At 42.9% G+C, this 20,765-nt stretch overlaps 2 protein-coding genes across 6 annotated transcripts in view; both read right to left on the bottom strand.

The window, feature by feature from the left end:
• LOC116853813 (neurotrimin-like) overlaps window positions 1-776 on the bottom strand; it is a 103,971-nt gene extending 103,195 nt beyond the window's left edge. For both annotated transcript variants that reach the window (XR_004380040.1, XM_032835060.1), the window contains exon 1: window positions 658-776. Coding sequence is in view for 1 of the 2 variants with exons in the window: in XM_032835060.1 (XP_032690951.1) it covers window positions 658-730 (73 nt within the window). In the remaining variant the exon portion in view is untranslated. The remainder of the gene's footprint in view (window positions 1-657) is intronic.
• An 8,103-nt stretch (window positions 777-8,879) lies between these two features.
• The window catches only part of LOC116841746 (protein RUFY3-like), a 21,073-nt gene continuing 9,187 nt past the window's right edge, over window positions 8,880-20,765 (bottom strand). For 2 of the 4 annotated variants that reach the window (XM_032810486.1, XM_032811341.1), the window contains exons 10-12: window positions 19,145-19,361; window positions 16,329-16,583; window positions 8,881-9,922 (exon numbers count right to left, since the gene is read on the bottom strand). In XM_032810486.1, the coding sequence (XP_032666377.1) occupies window positions 9,782-9,922; window positions 16,329-16,583; window positions 19,145-19,361 (613 nt within the window). In that variant the 3' untranslated portion in view covers window positions 8,881-9,781. Of the gene's footprint in view, window positions 9,923-16,328; window positions 16,584-19,144; window positions 19,362-20,765 lie in introns of all 4 variants that reach the window. The other 2 variants (XM_032813072.1, XM_032812228.1) reach the window with 2 other exon arrangements.

Genomic DNA, 20,765 nt, shown 5'->3' with positions numbered 1-20,765 from the left:
ACGGATAACGTAAATTCACGTTACGACACCGCGGCACGATCTCTCCCGCAGGGATCGCCGCAAAGCTCCCGACGCGGAACGGCGTAGTGAAACGCGCGGGGGTGGAACAGGAGCGAGTCGCGACCATGGCAATCTCGTTCGTTTAAATTACTGCCGGCCCGTAATCACCTACTGACTTTTATCATCCGCGTAATAAACAAACCGCAATCGTAAAAGCCGCCCGTAAAATTTCGCGGCACGGCGGAATAGAACACGGGGGAGAACAGGGGGAGCAGTCGGACGGAGAAAAGCCTCGCGACACAGCGCGCGGTTAATGCGCGCACGCGGACCTCGTGCGGAAACAGCGTCGTAAAACAATGCAGCGAGCTACCCCCTTGACGTGCCTCGCTCGCGAGGATCGCCAGGATCTCGCAAGGGCCTCGATCGTGCGCGGAACGTCGACCGCGAAGTGTCGTTCTCTCGGCCGACGAGGATCCTCGAGTCCCTACGACGTCCCATCGCGGTCGCAGTCGATGAGGACGTCGGAGACGATGAGGACGCGCGGGTTCACCAGGTGCTTGTCGCGTACGGTTACATCGCATTTCGTGCATGCCGTCGTCGGTCTCGTGTGCGGTGCGGAAATCGTGCCTGGCTCGGAGGGTGCTCGGTGATCTTTACCTGATGACGGATCGTTCAGCGCGGATGCCCATGTCGTGATGCAGAACACCGGGATCGCGAGAACAGGGAGCATATTGTTACGTCGACGACGCGGCTACGTCAACTGAGGGTAAACGCCGGGCGTCGCGACGAGTACCACCGCCGGTTCCGCTTTGCCGCCAAGCACGCGGGCGCCTGCGTGCTGCCTCGCGTTCCGCGCGCGCGTCCCGCCACTTCCGCGTTCCGTCCGACGGTCAGAACGCAAGGGGGGTTACTACCAAGACGAGATATCTGTTTACAGTCAAGCGCAATTCACAAACGCGACGAAGCGCAAACGCATCGCAATTGCATTTCGCGCGTACATATTTGGCGAAAAGGAGGACGGTATTATACAGTCGTAGTATGCGGAGGGCGCGTGCATACGCGGGAAGAAGTACCGCTCGAGATTACGTTCTCTCTCTCAAAGAACTTCAGAGACACGACGGGAAGAAACTTCTCTTCGTGCCTCGGAAACCTCGGCAAAGTCCTCCCTCGCGAAGAACGCACGAATTTGTTGATGGTATTTTGTTTACTCTCGCGAGACTATTAAAGAGAAACTATTACTTCGTCTGCGTCGTTAAAAAGAAATTAATCTCGTATTGATTGGCGTTCTCGTCGTGCAAATTTAAGGACGGAATGATGTTTGCAAGATTTCGTCTTTAATTCAAAGTTTTTTTTTTCCGCAGGTGTCATTTACCCTTTTTCGTTATTCAGTCTACATTGCGAACATGTTGTCATATAATTAAAAACTGAAAGATCGGCATTATAATAGATTGATACGATCTTTGCATCACATGAAATTATAACACGTTAACGAAATTATCGATTGCTAACGCTCTTGTTACGTTACGTTAGAAATTTTTCGCTAATTTGTACAGGAGTATGGGGACAAGAAACAAAACTTGTCTAATTGTAAGTCCACTTTCATTCTGATTAACGAGGATGCCTGTCGAAAAAGTCGAGAAGGAGCGAGTTTGCATGGTAATTACTTTCGCAATAATTACATTGCCTTGTAATCGTTCTAACGATCTTATTTCGCCCCGTGTCTGCTTCCTGTTCAGCACGGACAAATTTTAAAGCGTCTTGATATTCATTTTATACGAACCGGATTTTAATTATGGAATTTAACTCTCGTCGCGCGCTTTCGATGCGCACTTGCGAGATAATAATTGTAAATTTTCAGAGAGATATTTATACATATTTAACAAATTATTTGTACATTGTTGCGTATCGTGTGATTTCGTCGGTATCATCTGTTATATCCGCAACCCAATTACAGAAGTTTCAATAAAATATAGAACGTATTTAAATCGACATATTACGGCTTTTATAATGATAGATGATAATAATGGCGTTATCTAGAAAATATTACGAAAAAGATATAATATCGCATGAAACAGCGATCAGCGTTAATTGCGCGCGAATCAATGATATACGTTAATATATCATTCACATAATGATATTTATAATTATGAAATTTATAAATTACATTTTATAAAGTCTGATAAAATATAAATATTGTTAGGTTTGCTGCGGCATTATTTATATATAGTCTAAAGAGCGGATTGTCGATAATTGTCGATACAGGAACGTAATAAACGTTAAGTTAAAATGTAAAACCGAACAATTTACTTTGGAATATGTTAATAAATCATCCAAGATTTGGTCCAACCTGGTCAAATTATGTCTAATTCCCTTATAGAAAAGTATTATTAGTCGGTCAGTAATAAATTACTATTGTGCAGTAGTATTATTGTAAGTGGTTAATAATTATAAGTACTTAAATCACAGGTTTACTAATGCTACACAGTTATTCAATGATTACGACAGCGATAGTCACTGATGTATTATTAGGTTCTTGTAATGAATTACTAATATGGATTAAATATTTTCTAGTGACTAAAATATCTTATACTTTTCACTCTATAATGCTAAGAATCTAAAAGCAGTCATGTCGTTAATAAATCACTGATACATATTATATCAATATCAGTCGCACTTCGATTGTTGTTGCGCCGTTTCCAACATTCGCCAATAAATATGCTGTTACAATGTTTTTTTGAGTAATATAAGAGCATTTTATAAGCATTATCCACTAAGGTATCGTTACAGCTCGTTGGCACCATTAGTTCCAGTTCAATTATTCAGTAGATAGTGCGGTATGAGAAAGAATGATGACCGCTACAGGATCGAAACCACGCAACAACGTTAAATTTTTTTATTATTTAAACAAAATAATCAACCATTAGATTGTCTGGGCTAATAGATAAATTTGTAAAAATTAAACAAAAAATGTACCATATACAGTAATTCACCAAATAATCAGTGAATTATTGAACAATAGTTGATCACTACTATTTCTTTAGTAATTACTAATAATACTTTTCTGTAAGAGTTATTGTCTTACACTAGAAATAAAGAATTAGTAGAGTTTATTTAAAAGTTAGGGGTTTACTTGAGGAATCATATCTCCACAGACCACAAGTGTAATTTAACAATGCGAATATTTAGTGAACAAAAAGTTTCCGCTGTGAAACAAGGTGATGATAGCGAATATATTAATCGATAATGCAAAAATATTAATGCGAATATATTAATCGATAAGCAAAAATAATCATCGTCATACATTGTAAACAAATGTACTCTTAGATTCACGAATAAATGTTACAATCGGATTTGGAGTCGAGACAAATCTAAAAAATATAACATGCTACTTTCGTAGACGCATTCGTAAATCATATTAAACATCTTTTAGAAAAAGAAACATCATTAAAGGAAAATATAGATTCATCAAAAATAATTGGCGTCATGTAATGTGAATAAACGTATTTTTAAGTTCACAAATAACGTTAAAAACACGTTAAAGCCGGATTCGGAGTCAAGACGAAACTAATAAATATAACATGCTATTTTTGTAGACGCGTTCGTAATTTGTTAAACGTCTTCTTTCAGGAAAAGAAAAATCATTAAAGAAAAATATACGTTCATCAAAATCTTATTCAATACACATAAATAATCATGATTATTTTGTATTTTGCTATTGATCCGAAGTGACCCGGATTGTAAGTTGTCCTTTATCTTTTTAGTTCGGAGCATTAATTACTAAAAGGTGTCATGTGACACGGTACAAAATAGCTGTTCTTAAAAATCTTTAGCTGTTATATAAAAAGTATTGTAAAATACGAGTGAAATATAAATCACCTTCACGGTGGCGAGAAGCACCGTTGTAAAACTCAACAAAGGATCGATCGTGTAGCGTGAATTTACTGTAAACAGGATTGTTCCCCATGGTAACGTGAGACGCTAATCCGGAGCGGGCTAAATGGATCTTCCTATTTTTGAGATTGATCAAACGAGATATCTCACGTCATCGGAGAGAAAATATCACAAGTCTGCGAGTGACAAATATAAGATATTGGAACAACTTTGTTGAATCTTCACGTTCTATACCATAAAAAGTATATACGAGCGTCTCTTTTAACGACTGAACGATCAGACGTACATTGAGCGTCCGCGCAATTTATTTATCCTGAATGTCGGATACCGTATTCTTGTATAATTTTTAATTACCTTGCATGCTACGCTGGTACTTGTCAGTATGAAACATCTATTCTTTATCTATCTATAGTTCTCCACGCGACCAGATAAACAATCAATTATCTCCTCAATTAGCGGTGTCCGCCTTCGCGCCAATGAGCGGATTTTACACGACTGCTCGATTGGCCGCGTTAAATTAAGAAATCGTCATTATAAAAGGCCGAAAATAGCGACAGAATAAATACAAAACGTCCATCGATGAAATACCAAACAGTTTATCGGTGCATTGTTACGGAAAACAATTGTTTGTTTGAGCCCGTTCTCCCCCGTAACTTTCTACGCTGCGATGCATCGGTGAATTGTCCACTTTACCACCCGTAGCGTGATACGTACGCAATATTGCTTTTTTTCCCTGTCTGCATAGTTTTTTTGTCACCATTTTGTCGAACTAGTTCTGGATGCACACTCATGCAGCAAAAATCTCTTCGCGATATTCTCACGCGTCCGACCGTGGCGGAAAATTCTGTTTCGGCATGGTTGCAACCACGCTGCTCGCATCCAGATACATACAATAGCGTTTTATTTATACGGCGAGCAGATCAACAAGCGGCAAACGGTAAATAAACATCGAAATCGGAAAAGACACCCGACGGCACGCCGGCGGCAGGGAGCAAGGACGAGGCAGAGTGCAGCGCGGTATGCAATGTTCTCTGCCTATCAGTGGCGTTTTCTTCCACGAAGCTGCTCCGCCGGAGTAGAGGGCTCGCGTGATAATTCATGCTCGCCGTGGATACTATTTCGAGCACGCGTGCCACTTGATGGAATCGCACCTCCGGTTCAGCGCCATTACGTACAATTGTTTTCGCTTATTACATGCATGCGATTCCAGCCAGCCGAGTATGAATGTGGCGCGAGCGCGCCAACTGGTAACTTCCCCTCGCGCTGCTCCCAGATCCAGCCTAGATGGTAAGAATCTCTCGTGTGAGTCTGACGAGACACGCGGAAATGTCCAATCTGAGTGACAAGTGGGAGAGATCGAGAATTATAAAAGAGACACGCCGCGTTATCGCCGATAACGTAACCTGCGCGATAATCCACGAACGGTATCTCATCGAATTATCGATTGTTTCGATTAAACTCTGCGTGCGTACACGCTGCTGCGCCGTGTATTCATTAAAGATAATTGATCAAGTGTCATTACGGAAAGTGATTCGGCGTCCGCTCCTCTTTGTCTCGAATTTAATCCGACGTCTCGTTGGCACTTTTCGTGCAAAACTTGTCGTCAGTGCTTGTCGCGAGGTTCGACGGCAAAATTGCTCGCGGTACAAGTGCGTCGTGCAGCAAATTCGCTATCTCGCCTCGCCCCTATCAGGTGATGAACTTAAAACTATATCATCGGCGTGGCTAAAGAGACGTTAATGAATACGGAATGAGGTATAACGCGGTTAATATACATGCGTCGTGCAAACTTTTAATTGCCGTTTCTTTGGTAATTAACTGTATACCATTCTCGCATTAACTTAGCTGAAACTCATCTATTTGATAATTATCCTTAATATTGTATTTAGTGCAATCGAGAGCTCCGAGTCTGACAAATACGGCCTGAGTACTTAAGTAATATGAACATATGTTTCTGTCTCTTCCTTCGCGTACGTATTCGTGCGTTTTGAATTTTTGAAACTTCTCTTTACTCATGTAAATTTTCATCCAACAAAATATGATCATTCTTAGCGAATATACTCTTAATTATGACGTCGAGATAGAGAGAGAGAGAAAGAGAGAGAGAGAGAGAGAGAGAGAGAATTCCTCCCAAATCAAAATGGAAATATTCCAACACTCGAAAAAGAAACTTTAATTATAAGATACTATTTCCTGTAATATCATATTTTAAATGAAAATTCGTAATATCATATTCTAAATGAAAATCGAAATAGTATCTCTCTTCTATTGGAAAGTGGATTATTAATCGAAAAATCTACTAAATATTTTTCTAACTTTGGGAAGAGGAATATGTTTACTTGAAGCAGAATGTTCTCTTTCTAGAAGAAATTTTTATTGAGAACAAGGTTTGTACCATAGATAAAAGACGAAATTTCTCTAACTTTAAGAATATCGTGCTTAGAATATTTTCTTGTTGATCGTATGCAGGGGAATCCTCTTTTGAAGCCATATATAAGAAAGAATATTCTGCAAGAATCAGATTATATTTTTTTAAAGTGTTATATTGTGTGACTCGCGCAAATTATCATATTAAATTACAAAACGTATTCATGCTCGTGCGACCATGCAGTTTTCTCTCTTCCTCACAGTTTGAGATATCTATCCGAGATATCGAGGACTCTTATAACATTTACAATCCTCATGACGAACTATACCTGCTACGCGTCGACTTTGTATTTTTGAAAGTCGAGGAATTAGTCAATTCTTTCGACGAATAGGCATGCAATATAAGAACGTGCGACCAAACCACTTCGCGTGTCAGTGATTCTACTATAAAAGCAACTTTACCTTCATGATCTTGGCACCGCGTTCCACGACTCGTGAGACACGCTATACCATCATTAATGTCCCGTAGCGTAGTGCACTATTTTATTTGCATGATCATACCCGCGCTGACTCGTCATTTCGGTACGGATAGTTAGTAATCCCGGTCTTCATAAAAGTATTTTGCGAATATATTTTTCTGCCCGTTAGTTGATTTGTAACGATCTACAATCACGACACTCTGCTCGCCTCTATTTTCAGCTCTAACGCCGCGTGATATTCCCGATCGTGAACGAAACGTTATCATAACCCGACCGCCCTCGCGCTGCATCGCGATGCGAGGCTCGCGATCTGTGCGATTAGCGCGCGCAGCTGATCGATCGCACGACTCGTATGTGCGGAAACGTCGACTAATCTATCACCTTAACAGCCAAAAAGTTTCCAAACATCTGAAAGCTGAACTGAACGTATTTACAGTGCGAGAGAACGTTTTTTGAACAACTATATTTTAACTTTATTAAACACGAATGAAAAAACACGATGAATATTCTCAGTTAGAAAAAATAAAAGCACATAGTCGTGCTCCGCGCGTAAAAGGGTTGCCGAATTCTTTCCAGCAAGCCGAGTTACAATCTCTCCATTTCAATCTAATACTTGGCGATTAACGAACGCGCTCGTACACAGCCGAAAGCGCTATTACAACTGGTGTTAAGTTAAAGTTCGAGCCTGCCGACGAGTCCGCGGAACCAGGTTGCAACGAGTGCGGCCATTCGAGCTCATTCAAACACAATTGTCGCGTGCACACTCGTGCTAGGTACATACCCGGAGCGGGTACACGCCGAGTGAGCGAGCGCAGGTGGAAGCGGATATTCGCGCCAATCGTCGAGGCCGCGGTGGATCGAAGCGGAACGGCCAGGGATCGATTTCAATTTAGCGGCCGTTTAAGCGTGCACGCTCGCGGCTAACGAGCTTTCGAAAGTCGTAGATATCCGACAAGTTGGCCTACCAGGGGCAGTCGCTCGCGGCTCACAACCACCCGCCAGAACTTACCGCAGTCAGGCAGCGAGCACCGCGAGCATACATGTAACACGACACCGCTAACTCCCCTTACTACGCTCGTACCGTAGACGTTACACATAGCCACGTACACATGCAAAGGGGCGCGTGGCGGCTCGGCTTCACGTGGCAGCTACTCCTGGGGTCCCTCGTGGGGTGGCGACCGTAGGTGGTAGGTAGGCATTGTTAACGTCTGGAAAGGATAAGAACGGCGCGCGATGGGGAAGGGCGGCAGCCTGCGGACTGTTTTACTGCTTTTCCAACGGCGGAAAAGGATAAAGAGAGAAAGAGAAGTCGACGGGATAGCGTGTGGTTGTAGTTGCGGAGATTAGTGAGAAAGGGAGGAAGGGCGAAGAGAGCGGGTGCGCGCACCTGAGGAGAACGGATTTACGTTCGGCAGGTAGATTACACATTACGGTCGGCGCTTTTCTTCGCGAGCCGCTTTCGTGCAAGAAGAAGCCGTAGCGCTTCACTTTTTCGTTAATTCCAGCCGAAGGATCGATGCCACTGATAGAGCAGGTATGGCAGGTGCGTCAGATATTGCGCTGATTCAATCAGCGGCACGAGCCGGCGTTTCGCAAATATTTCACAGCACTCGAGCCGCAATTAATTTCTCGCCACGGCTTCCATACATCGAGGAAGACTCTGCGCGGTAAAAAATAAGAAACTTTTTACGGAATAAGTTCCAAAGAGAGGAATGATATATGGTGGTCGCCGCGTAGTTGAGTTAAATTATGATTGTCGAGAGCGACGCTGTGCGACGTGCGTTTAATTAATTGTTGTCGTATCATTGTTTGCAGTTTTACGGAACATTACAGACAACTGAAGTATACATGCGTCCAAAGGACTTCTCTGTGCGCGAGAGTTGTCATCTTCTCTCTACTACCCTACTATCTTTAATTAAATATTTTTCATTGCAAGAAAATCATAGCTTCGCGTAGCGCGATAATATATTTTCGTAAGCGCTACCTGCAAGAAGTCATAGAGACGGCGATGACGACGTACGTCTCTTTTGAGACATTCTAATTAACATGTTTCCATCGAATTGAGTACGTACGGTATACTATCGTGACACTGTGATTGCTCGGAAGAAAGTGACAACGCATTGAATTTAGAAAACCATTTCATTTATTTACGTATAATCTTTTTTAGATGGTACACAATATCTTAAAAATATCATTGTACAGGCACGCGTTTGGACACTGCAGCGCGCGAACAAAGCTGCAGTTTCGTTACTTCACAAATCGCCACCGAGTCACAGTCTTACGCTGGTAATATACGATCTAACCGCGCTCAAGTTGAGCGCAACAAACGAGAAACGATACTATCGAACGCTACCGGAAACAAAGCGCGTGGTTAACAATTTTTTTTTACAAAACTCACATATGAACAAGTGTTTGTGTATCGTAAATATTTCGGACTCGTGACCGATCGACGGAGTCGTTTCTTCCACTCACCGCCACCAAGTGAGATAATAATAACTGTTGTACAGCAAACTGAAATCATTCTACTGCAAAATCAAGTGGAAATGGGAAGGAAAATAAATCAACTTTATCGTTCGCATGCCTTCGTCGATTATTTGTAAGATTATTTAAAAAGTTAGTATTACGTAAAAATTACGTTATAACAATAAAATCAGAAAAATTGTACATTCGTTCGAGCCAAGTAATATAAACTCTAGAATACCGTGAGCATTTTCGTAAACCAAAAAAAAGAAAAAAAAACAGAAAAATAGGAAAAAAGGTACCAAAGCGGGACGAAACGTCGCTCGCGGCAGATTGGCTTGTTCGTCATCGTATACGTTCAATTTGCGATAAACGGTTACGCATAACGTACCATAAACAAGAAACACATTCAAAGGCTGTATTTTCGGACAGATTTTGTCAACGCTCGGTTCTTTCTTCCGCGCTCCCTTTTCGTTCATTTTCTCCTTTTTTCTTTTTTTCTTTCCTCCGCCGGAGACCATGCATCAGGTTGAAATCTCCGTTATGCGGAATGCTTACGAAAAAACAAAAATGCACGCGTAGTATTAATGCGTTACCGAGTAACGACTAACTAGAAACATATAACATTCGTCACAAACGCGCACAGGCTTCGCTGAGTTCGGCAAGGCTGTAGCATTATCGCTGCACGCGTTGCAGAAAATGTTCCCGCAATTGCGACAATGGTGCTGCAACAGAAACAATATCCGCAGGAAGTCCATTATTAATCCACATTAATGGTTAAGTTTACCGATCTATCACGCGATAAGAACAGAGTATGTCATATTATGTGTTCATTAAATTTATATTCTATAAATATATTCCGTTATGAAAACGCATATACACATCCACAGTATTTGTCTGCATTATAAAATCAACCGGCAAAGTCAACGTCGCAAAAATAATATATGTGCATTATACGTAATTATATTCCACATCGTGTAATTTTTATTCCAGGATATATAATATGATTTATTTTAGCGACGTTTCAAAGCATTTAACTAGACAGAGACTAGAAACCATCCATCAATATTCAACGTGTTGAAAATTAAATATTATCGGAATTTTAAATTAGCTTTTATTTAAGAACGCGTTATATGTGAAAGGAGATATATATTGCAATCGATTTCCACTTTAATTGTTTCCATCGTTCAAGTAATGAGAGAGAAAGAGAAGGAGAAAGAGAGATTAAATAACATGTAACTAAAGCTACAGAATTAAATTATATAAAATAATATATAGTGAAATTGGCTGAGAGAGATCGATACTTGCGTAGTTCTTGCTTATTTTAAGAGGCGCAGGAGTTAACTTTATATTCGTGCCATGAATAGTGCCAGTAATTTGCAAGTGAAATATGAATTTTATTCTAGCGTGTAAAGCAAATATCCCGAATATAGACGCGTCAGCTTCGAGACAAACGTTCTAAATTTGCGCTGAGTAACTTCGAGCGATATATTTCCTGTCTGGACATTTCCTGTTCATTTACTGTAATAGTAATAGAAAAAGAGAAAGAAATCGATAGGAGTAAAACGTACTTAACATTAATACTGCAATTCTAGACAAAATCGTAAAACTCATAACTTGTTCTCGTAAAAGCTTACGAGTAGATCTACAATTCTATGCGGACCGTATGATAACTCGTAAATAACTACGATTATAAAAATATTTTCGTAAGCTACGTCTTTATGATTTACTCGTATATTTGCTTAGGATTGCAGCTTTAATTTCACTCTTAAACACGATGCGAAACGAAAATAAACGGCGAGATGATGTCGCTCGATGTCAAGTATCGGTATTTCTTCAACGAGAATCAACAATTATTCATAAAACTGTACCGAGTCCGTCGGTACAAGGTAAACGGCGCACAGAGAGCGTGACTTAAATTACACGGTAAGCAAGTTACATTCCGGGATTTTAATCTGTACGTCCAAACCAATAATAACTTGGCGACGTATAACGACGATGAGTTTCTCCGCCTCGGTCCTACGTGCTGGAAAGTAAAAAAGCTCTGTAACGTAGTTCACAGTTACGGATTACGTGTGCTCGTTGCGGGTCAAAAAAGTGCATGCCCGTACCTGAAGCTGGCACGCGGACAACGGCAGAAGCTTTTTGCACTCGGCGTCAGGAATACTATTGTCCGCGCGTCAACTTCAGGTAAGAGAGCGCTTAATACTTTTTTGCCGTACTTCTTGCACCGGTCATTTCCATGTGAGGGTCGTTAGATTGTTGAAGTATAGACGGACACGAAACAGGACTGGCTGGCAATCTGGAAAGTGACTTCAGCAGGCGAGAAGCAATGAGGGTGAGGACAAATAGGAGAAATAAGTTAGTTTTAGCCGCATCGACTTTGTACAGAATGCTTCAATGGACTCGCGCGCTTTTGGCGAATGCCAAAAGCGGGATGAAGAGGAATGACGATTGTCTCCGACAACCGGCACAGATTGAACTCTGGCGACTTGGCGAGTCGCGAAGAAATCTTGTTTCTCGGTTAAGCCTAAGTAGTTTGCATTTCCAATGGGATTTAACTCGAATACCTACTCGTTTTACTCGCTTTTCGATAAAATAGGATCAACTGCATGTCCACCAAAACGAATCTCCTCGTAATCAAGAATTTATGTCTTCTGAAGTTCCCTGATGTTAAGATTCTAATGTTTCATAATTTATGAAAGATTATTCCTAACTTCTAATTGTTGTGCGCGGCACAGATATACATTGGACATTCTAGGATATTCGTAAATAATGCTACACTTTATTCGAAGCTTGCCCTCAAAACTACCAAAATTAGTATTCTAAGGCAATTTTGTCCGATCAAATTGAATTATTAAGCCGCAGAAGTGAACATGTTACTTCGCTCTTATGAACATTGCCTAAGACGTTTCTTTTTCTAGTCTACCAAAAATCTTCCGCTTAATCGCATTACTACGTTTTAGTATTCAACTGATATTTCTAGAACACGGTCTGAAGAAAAACACAAGAAATTCATTGTTGTACGTCGCGCGAGTAGTCCGCGCAGATTTACTATAGTCGCGACAGGGGGAGGAACGAATTTTCGCGTCATCCACGGGTCGCGCTCCGTCTTTGTGTTGGTTTCGCACTCCTGCTGCCCGCGCCTCGTCTCCCCATTACCCGGTATTCTTTATTTTCGAGCCATTACCGACGGTCTATTATAATAATGTGGTATTCGTACTCCGAGAGAGCCAAAAGAGAAGTGTAACGGCGGAACCGAGGCGACCACGATTCTAAATTTTACATCTAAATTGAATCCCCTAAGTGAGGCGGCCGGATCGTCGTTCCCTCTTAGCGCGAGGGCAGCGAGGCTGCGGATGATGGGGTGGTGGGATGACGACGATGGAGATGGTGGTGGTGGTGGTTGCCCGGTTATTACCGGGAAGTAAGAGCCCGAATAATATCGTCCCGATAACCGATTTCCTCGCGAAGTTAATTATTGAACCGTCCCATCAGCATGACTTACGACCGAAACGTAGTAGATTGGTGCCTGCAACTCCGTACCGGCGTGCCTCAAGCTCACCTTATCTTAACCGTGATAGATACCTACTTATAGATACTTTCCAAGACGAATAAATTAGTCTGAGATCAGATCCGGAAGATACTGTCGGGGAAATGATCGACCGTAACGATCTATAAACTCCGCGCGAGAGATGACTCGATCCGATTCGAGTCGACTCTCGCGATTCGCGCAATGCGACGCGAAAGTCTGCTGGAAATCGTGGCGACGACATCACGGTTCGCGTCGTTCGCCTTTGTAGCGCGCGGCATCGAGCGGACGGGCAAACTCACTTTTATACAATCGCATGAGCAAAGAAATGAGTTTTCATCTCCGGAGTTACGCGTTATGAGAACGCAAACGCCGTTGTGTGCGCGCTTATTCATTCTCGTAGGGGGAAGAAACGCACAAAACCCCGGAGCGCTCTGCTGCCTTCCGTGTACGATTACAATCGTCCGTCAGCGATCGATCACGACTTATTTGTCCGATCACTAATGTATTCCCGAACAAAAACGTCCTGTTATCCTTGTGTGCGCGATCGCGAGCTGGCACAGTCGAGCTATCGCGTAAAGTCTGTTATAATTTATATTAATATGAAGTTGAAACAATTCTATTAGCACGGAGGAGAAATTGGATATTGATACATGTGTTTAATCGCCTGAAATACACGCGCGCTTGTTTCGCCTAGAGCTTACACGACGCACAAAGCGAAATATTTTATTAGCTAGTATCCTTTACGAGCCGTCCTCTTGCCGCACCATCGCACGTGACACGGTGAATGTCGTACATTCACTTATCAACGTCTGCGTGAGCGACTCGATGTCGTTGCTTATGACGATCCAATATCGCAAATGTCGCTTCCTAATAATCCCACGTGATGCTTTGTAATAAGTACAGCTGCTCCTCCTTTCTAGGGAGTATATAGTGTGAGCAGCCATGTCAGGGAAGAAAAAGAAGTCGACTTTGCAGCACACGCGAGAAGACGTGTTACAATTTCCGGAATACGCAACGATTCGACTAAAATCCCATAAAGATATCGATCGTGAAAGAGAGTCGCTCGCTGCGCCCTAAAGTGTCTGCCTCCTCGCGCTTTCCCATTTTCGAGACGAATTCGGATTTTACGAATATCGCGAAACGGTAAACGGGAAAAGGCCATATTTCCCGACGCGATACAATCGGTTTCGCAAACAACCGCTCGCCGGGAAATTTTCAAGCGCGGTAACAACTGCGGCCTGAAACTTGGCTGCCGTGATGCCCCGTTACCGCGGGCGAATCAAAACGTTCAGCGATGCATAAAACATACGAGAAAAGTTGCGACCGGCTCTGTCCCCTTCCTCCCCTCTCTTTCTACCTCATTCTCTTGTTAACATCGCCGGCGGAATCAAAATTCCGCAGTCTGCGCGAACTGTGTCAAGTGCGCGTGCAAAGCAATTGTCGGTGCACCGCGTGCGCCAGCGTGTGGCAACGCGCCCTCAGAGAGAGGGTGAATTTGGCGTCTTAACGTGGTCAACCGCACTAGCCGGCGGACTGTGTGCGCGGCTCCGTGTGGGAGAAGGTTATTGTTTTGCATGCTTTTGCATGTGCAAGTACGCGGCCTTGCAGCCGGACGGTTTTTTTCCAGCCACGAACCCTCACACTTTGCAAAAGCCTCTACGCCCACGTCCCCGGGCGTCTTGGCTTGCGCGTCTGCCAACGTAGCGACTTGCCCACTGGCACGGTTCCACCCACACACGTCTGATCGTGCCATGGGTGGCCTATTCTATATTAAACAGTATGGTAATACACCTACGGGGCGAAAAATGAGTAACAAGGATACCCGAGCACTGCCTTGTTATTATGCAATAACTTACCACCCTTTCCTACACTCTCCTCTTTCAACCCCCTCGTGGCCGAGAGTGACGCTCGTAGTGAGCGTCCGCGAGTATTCCTCGCCGGCCACGTACAGCAAAGAGAGGAATACCGTCTAAATGTGTTTTATGGGGCGAGCAACGTCTCTATCACATCGTCAACTGAATATGCATGCGGGCCATGCATGCAGGACGCATAATCACGAACGTATGTCGAGTGATGGCGCAATAATTGGACGTCACGGGGAGGAAAGAAGCGCGCGGGGGCGAAATGCTGCTCGAGAAACGTCGTCCCTGCTAAGGAGGCTTGCGCGCTCGCGGTGGTAAGAGTAGATTTTTCAACGGCTTTTATCCGCGATAGTGGAGAAGTCGCGGAAGGCACGCAAGATCAATCGTCACGCCGACGATGAACGAGGCGTCGGATCGCACGCGACGACCCGATTCTTTCGGAACTACTTCGGAGAGCTAGAACCACCACCACCACTTTCATCCCCTGCGCAACGATTAGCACGACGTCGACACGTGAATTGTATTTATCGCGCGCATCCACGAAATTTCGATAAGGGGTCCTAACCCGCGCCATAAATCTCACCACGGAATTTATCCTGTATGACGAATGCACGAGTACGTTGGCGGCGGCGGTAGCGCTTCCCTTATCGATGCACGCAACTGCAACGAACGGAACGATCAGATCTCCGTGAATACTTTAAGGCGCTTATACCGTGCCAGCGGGTGATTCAAAAAATGGAAGCGAGTCGTGCGCTTCGAGCTACATTGTACTCCCGGGGAAATCGCTGCCGCCCGCCACCCTCTACCCTCGTGTAATGCGACACGTCTCTCTAATGAGCGAATGAAAAAAACGTTACGGCAGCGCGCGCGGCACCACATTCGCGTTCGCGTTCGCGCGCCGGGTGCTTAACACGCTCGAGAACTTGTTTAAGCCCGTGATCCCTCAAGCGGTTCTTATCTATCCACAAATTCCGGCCCTCATTACGGCCTATCGCGATTTAATAAAGGGGGAAGTTAGGTAAACGAAAGCCTTTAAGTGTAATTGCTAGCCCGGGCAACGCGATAGCCCGCCCTATCTCTAATAATACGACTGTCGTGCATCAAAGTTGTTGCGCGCGAGTTGCGATTCCGATCTCGGTGCGATGCCGACGCGCCGTGACGAGCGCAGCTCGCGCTGCTCGCGCACTTTGGTCGGATCTTCACCGAGGTAGCTGGCTAGCCAGGTAGCGGCTAAGGTATCCAGGTAAGCAGGTATGTTCCTGAGATTCTAGTAAATTCGCCCCGTCACGACCACCCCGATCGACCGTGGTCATTTAACGTGTTCACCATCCCCCTTCGTCGCGGCGTCCCGACGCCGCCTCGGGAATCCGCATCGAGGAAAGCGGTAATTTCCAAGGCGACGGGGATAATTGTACAATTACGTACGGTGCGCCGCGCTTTCAGTCGAGCTCGCTCCGCGCGCGAGTTTCAGTTCTGCGAATAGATCGGTCGGACGAGAGTGGAAAGTGGGAAGTGAAGTGAAGTGAAGTGAAGAGAAGAGCAGAGGCGGAGGGTGATCCGCGAAGGAGCCGGAGAAATCAGAGTTAGGACGGAAAGCTGTAAAGAGAATGAGACAGGTAGAGAAAGATAAAGAAAGAGAGAAAATGAATGAGTGAGTGAGAGAAACGGCTGGGGAAGGGCAAAGGGCTGGGAGAAGGCGAGGGTTGCGTGGGGGCAATTAAAAAGTTTGATTACCTTGCGACGAGTCATGTTGAACTCACGGCTGCACCCCTTGCATTGGGTGACCATCCGATCGTTCGCCCAGGCAACCGATCCTTCTTGCAGCGCCGACTGCTGCTGCTGCTGCTGAACGTTGTCAGCGGCCTCGCGCAGTTCGGCCGCCGCTAATTTGGCCGCGCTCAATTGTCCCCCAAGTTCCTCCAGAGTTCGTTCCTGCTCGCTGCACACCTCCTTCAGCGCATAATACTCCTCCTGCAGCGTCAAGTATCTCTGGAACAACGGGACACCCGGCATTGCGATTATCCGGTGTGTATTTACTCGCTCGTTCGCTGCCGCGATTAACGTAGAACCGACTGACTAACCGAAATTCACCGCCAAGAAAGTACAATTCGAACGTGAGCGAGCGTACTAATTTCTTTATTAATCTGTTGCTTCATTCAACGGTTATAATTAAATCATTATATAAAATATGCACGAAGTACCACCTTTTAGATAATTTACTTCGATATTTTTTATATCAAGCAGTAATGACGTAAAGTGTATAAAGAACTCTTCTTTCTTTCATCTGGAAATGTCTCAGCTTCATGAAACATTTCTATAGTCTTTATTTTTACAGTCTTTTGTATATTTTTATTTTTGTCTCTCCGGTATTCCGGAGATGACCCTTAGTTATCGTACGTCAGTTTATAGTCAGGCTTTTAGCTTTACTTTCTATACCATTGGGAGCGATATACAAAGCGTCCGGCTGATAAACTGCGCTCGTGTATAAATTGAGTTCTTTAAACTGAGTAGAAAATTCCTTTGCCATTTTATAAACTACCACTATAATTATCGAAGTAAAATCGGTAAATCAATTTACGCGATATGGTGGGATGAATTCTGTAAACAATTTAAAGACAGTCTGTTTACTTTTCTCTTAAATTACATTTTTTTTATACGCATCATAAAATAAAATCATCGAACAAATTCACATCGAATTACAAATCCAAATCAAGATATTTCCCATTGCTTTTTAATATAGATTAATATCTATTTTAACGTCCAAGTACAAAAACTAATGCTTTTCGTAATTACATGGCTATTTGATCCTTATTCTACGGAAGGAAGGTTTCATGTCTGTTAGAAGCACAGGAGTTTCCTTTTTCTAAGGGTTTTCGTTTCAAGTCATAACGTCTGCAAGTGGAGTTATTGACGTTTTTATCGATCCGCGTTCTCGATCGGTCAATGCAATTCCTTTCGCGCGCTAAAGGTAGGTCACGACGCAACGCGTAATTGGAAACCGCATTTTCTGAAAGATGCCTTCGATATCTCACACGTGACGATCGTAACACTCACGCGACTCCCCATTCCGCGCCTCAAATAGCATGACCAACCCGACCACGTGCTCGCTGCGGTCACGTGCTCGTTGCGGCTATGTGCTCGCTACGGCGATCGTTCACTGAGTCTCGTGACTGACTGTCACAGCGCTTAGTCTCAGGGCCGTCAGTTTTATAAAATTTTCATTATTCTTTCTTAAAGTTCTGAAAAATTCTTATTGAAACTACTATTCTATTATAATTATAATAATATAACTGAATTGGTGACATAGATACAAACATGATATTATATAGAAAAATAATATGCATAGGGGACTAGTTATACTATGGACTAGTTTAAATTATGGAGAGTCCCGCAGGTCTTATTCAGTTGACGGTCCTGTGGCTGAAATAGAGTGCTGTGCCACTAATAACTAACCTCGCACAGTAATACAGCCGGTCGATCGAGAACGCGAATCGATATAAACGTCAATAAATCCGCTTGTAGACGTCGTAGTAACTTGAAATAAAAACCACTCGAAAGAGGAAATTACTACGCTTCTAATCGACATAAAATCGTTCTTCTATAAAATAAAGATCAAATAAATCATGTAAATACGAAAAGCATCAGCTTTAGTATTTACGTTAAAGCTGACATTAATTATGTCAAGAACCAATGCGAAACCTTGATTTGAATTTGCAATGTAAAGCATTAATTATACATATATTTTTTAAATATATATTAAAAAATATATATATATATATATATTTTTTTTTACGAGTATAAAGTGTAATTTAAAAGAAAAAAAAATAAGTCCAGAGGATTGTTTATAAATTCAGATTTAGATTGATTACGAAGTTCGCCCCACCACATTGCGCACTCATCTGCCAATTTTCTTTCATTAATATCTCAATAATTACCATGGCAGAGTGCACAAAACGATAGACAATTTTTTTATACGGTTTAACGAGTTTAAGCCGCGCACGAGCGGGTTAAACTTGGATATCGGAAAAATTATCCTTTATTTTTATGCTTCACCCATTGACTACAGTCATTATATCCAAATGTACCCAGTGAATGGTGTTTTTCCGTTTCCTGGTCAAAATTAACTTATTTTTCTAACTGTCAAATAGAGTGCTCGTGCTGTACGCTCTGAAAATTCGCAAGGACGAAAATCCGGTTGAAATAAATTTCATTAATCTATTTCAGGTCACCGCATCATGGTACTTACTGTCAGTTCTATTATCGAAAGACGGATAAATCTCCGCAACTGCCATTTGCTGATTGAATTAGATGCAGGCTTATAATCCGCGCTGGCAGGTTTCGAGATGAGATTTAAATAGAAAGATCGGATCGCGTCGCGTCGCCCGCGCTTCCCGCCTAACTCGACGTCGTCTGGAACTTACAAGACATTGGCGGCGACGACGGTGGCGGCGGCGGCGGCGACGGCGACGATAACGTTAACCGGTGAGATTTATTCGGCCAGGCTATGCTTAAAAGGCAATACAGATCGCACAGCGCACGTAACTACGTACCTCGGACACCCGTTTCAGCTGATCGATCTCCTGATGTAATTGAGAGATCTTCTCCGTGTTACAGATCGATGTTTCCTGCAAGGAGGTTCTCCATTCGCGCTCGAGTCGCAATTCCCTCTCGACCCCATTCGTCCGCGCTTCCCTCTCAGCGGCCTCCGCGTCCAGGACTCTCACCCTCTCCACCGCCCCCGACCTGACACCATCGATCTCCTTGCACCTGATTAAGTCAAATCGCTGGTACTTAAACGTAAAAGACATAAAACCCTCGTCTACGCCGCTAGAAGCCATTTCGTTCAATTGGATCGACGATCTTTAACTCATACCTTGCGCCAGGATTACGTTAGGATTTCAGATAAATGTGAGTGTAATGACGCGTGACGCTATATCTACGCGACGATGATCCCGCTCCCGCGCCCGGTACAAAAATATCACGCGATATCGATAATCTCTCGTAAATGTTCTATTAAAGAGATACAATTCACATTTTAAGTCCTCGCTAATTACATGTCATCTTTATCTTTATCTATATCTTTATTAATCAATGAAAAGACAATATATCACTTTGAGTATAATATTTAGTTCGTCAAGATAAATTTGAGAGATCGTGCGCTTGTCACTCAAGACTATTTTCGTTAAAATAAATCTGACGTCATAACTACATCTTTACGAATAAATAACAGCGTATTTCAAAATAACGCATTTAAGGAACTGCTTTGCGATCGTATTATTAGAAATGGTGAAGGATATGAATGATTATTATCAAGTATGCGTTGCGTAAATCATTATATCTTTAATTGAAAAATCGAGCCCGAGAACAAGAAATTAATTATCAAATATTAACCGATCCCTGAACAAGATAAATCTTTACACATAATTACGTATCAGGAAAATATCGTGAAAGAGTGTTAGTCTGTGTAAATTTTGAGCTGACGTTTCGCTCCAAGTTAACTGATATCACTCCGACGTTATTTCGTTATTTAATATAACCGACGGTCCATAATATATTATAACGAACCGAATGCTTGACAAGAGTGCGGTAGAATAAAAGTGTACACGTTACTAATTCATATTTCTGCACAAATCTATTAACGAGATAGCAGCAAAACCGTGAGTAATTCATAATTTCACTAGTGATATGCAAACGTATATACATAACTTACCTTACAATTCATTACTGTATAAGCAGAGTGACCGTACGGAAATAAAAATTAAAAAAGAGATATACATAAATAAATGTCCAACTGTGGTATCCTAAACTGGCAAGTCGCGACACCTTAAGTCTAGTCGCCGATGAATTTGGGGTAAACAAACGCACACTCTTTTCTGCCATGAGTTTATTTTCGTAGCGTTGGTACAAGCACACGTAGTGTCAGAGTGCGTTATAATGTCCACTGCGCGAGACTGATACGAGTACGTGTTGCGTGTGTGTGTGTGTGTGTGTGTGTGTGTGTGTGTGTGTGTGTGTATGTGTGTGTGAGTATATCGGTAGTATGGATATGGCACGTTCAGTTAACAACCGCCGAACATATTACTTCCAGTCGGAAGTAACGATCGTTTCGAAAAATGTCTTACACGTTAGTACGTCAATTACAGATGACGATAAATGTGATCAACTCAACTG

Source organism: Odontomachus brunneus, unplaced genomic scaffold (genome assembly GCF_010583005.1).
Source record: "Odontomachus brunneus isolate Ranch 3 - 2012 unplaced genomic scaffold, Obru_v1 Obru_scaffold_001, whole genome shotgun sequence".
NCBI classification, from domain to species: Eukaryota; Metazoa; Arthropoda; class Insecta; order Hymenoptera; family Formicidae; genus Odontomachus; species Odontomachus brunneus.
The sequence above is the reverse complement of the archived record's forward strand: the minus strand, read 5'-3'. Positions and strand labels throughout refer to the sequence as shown.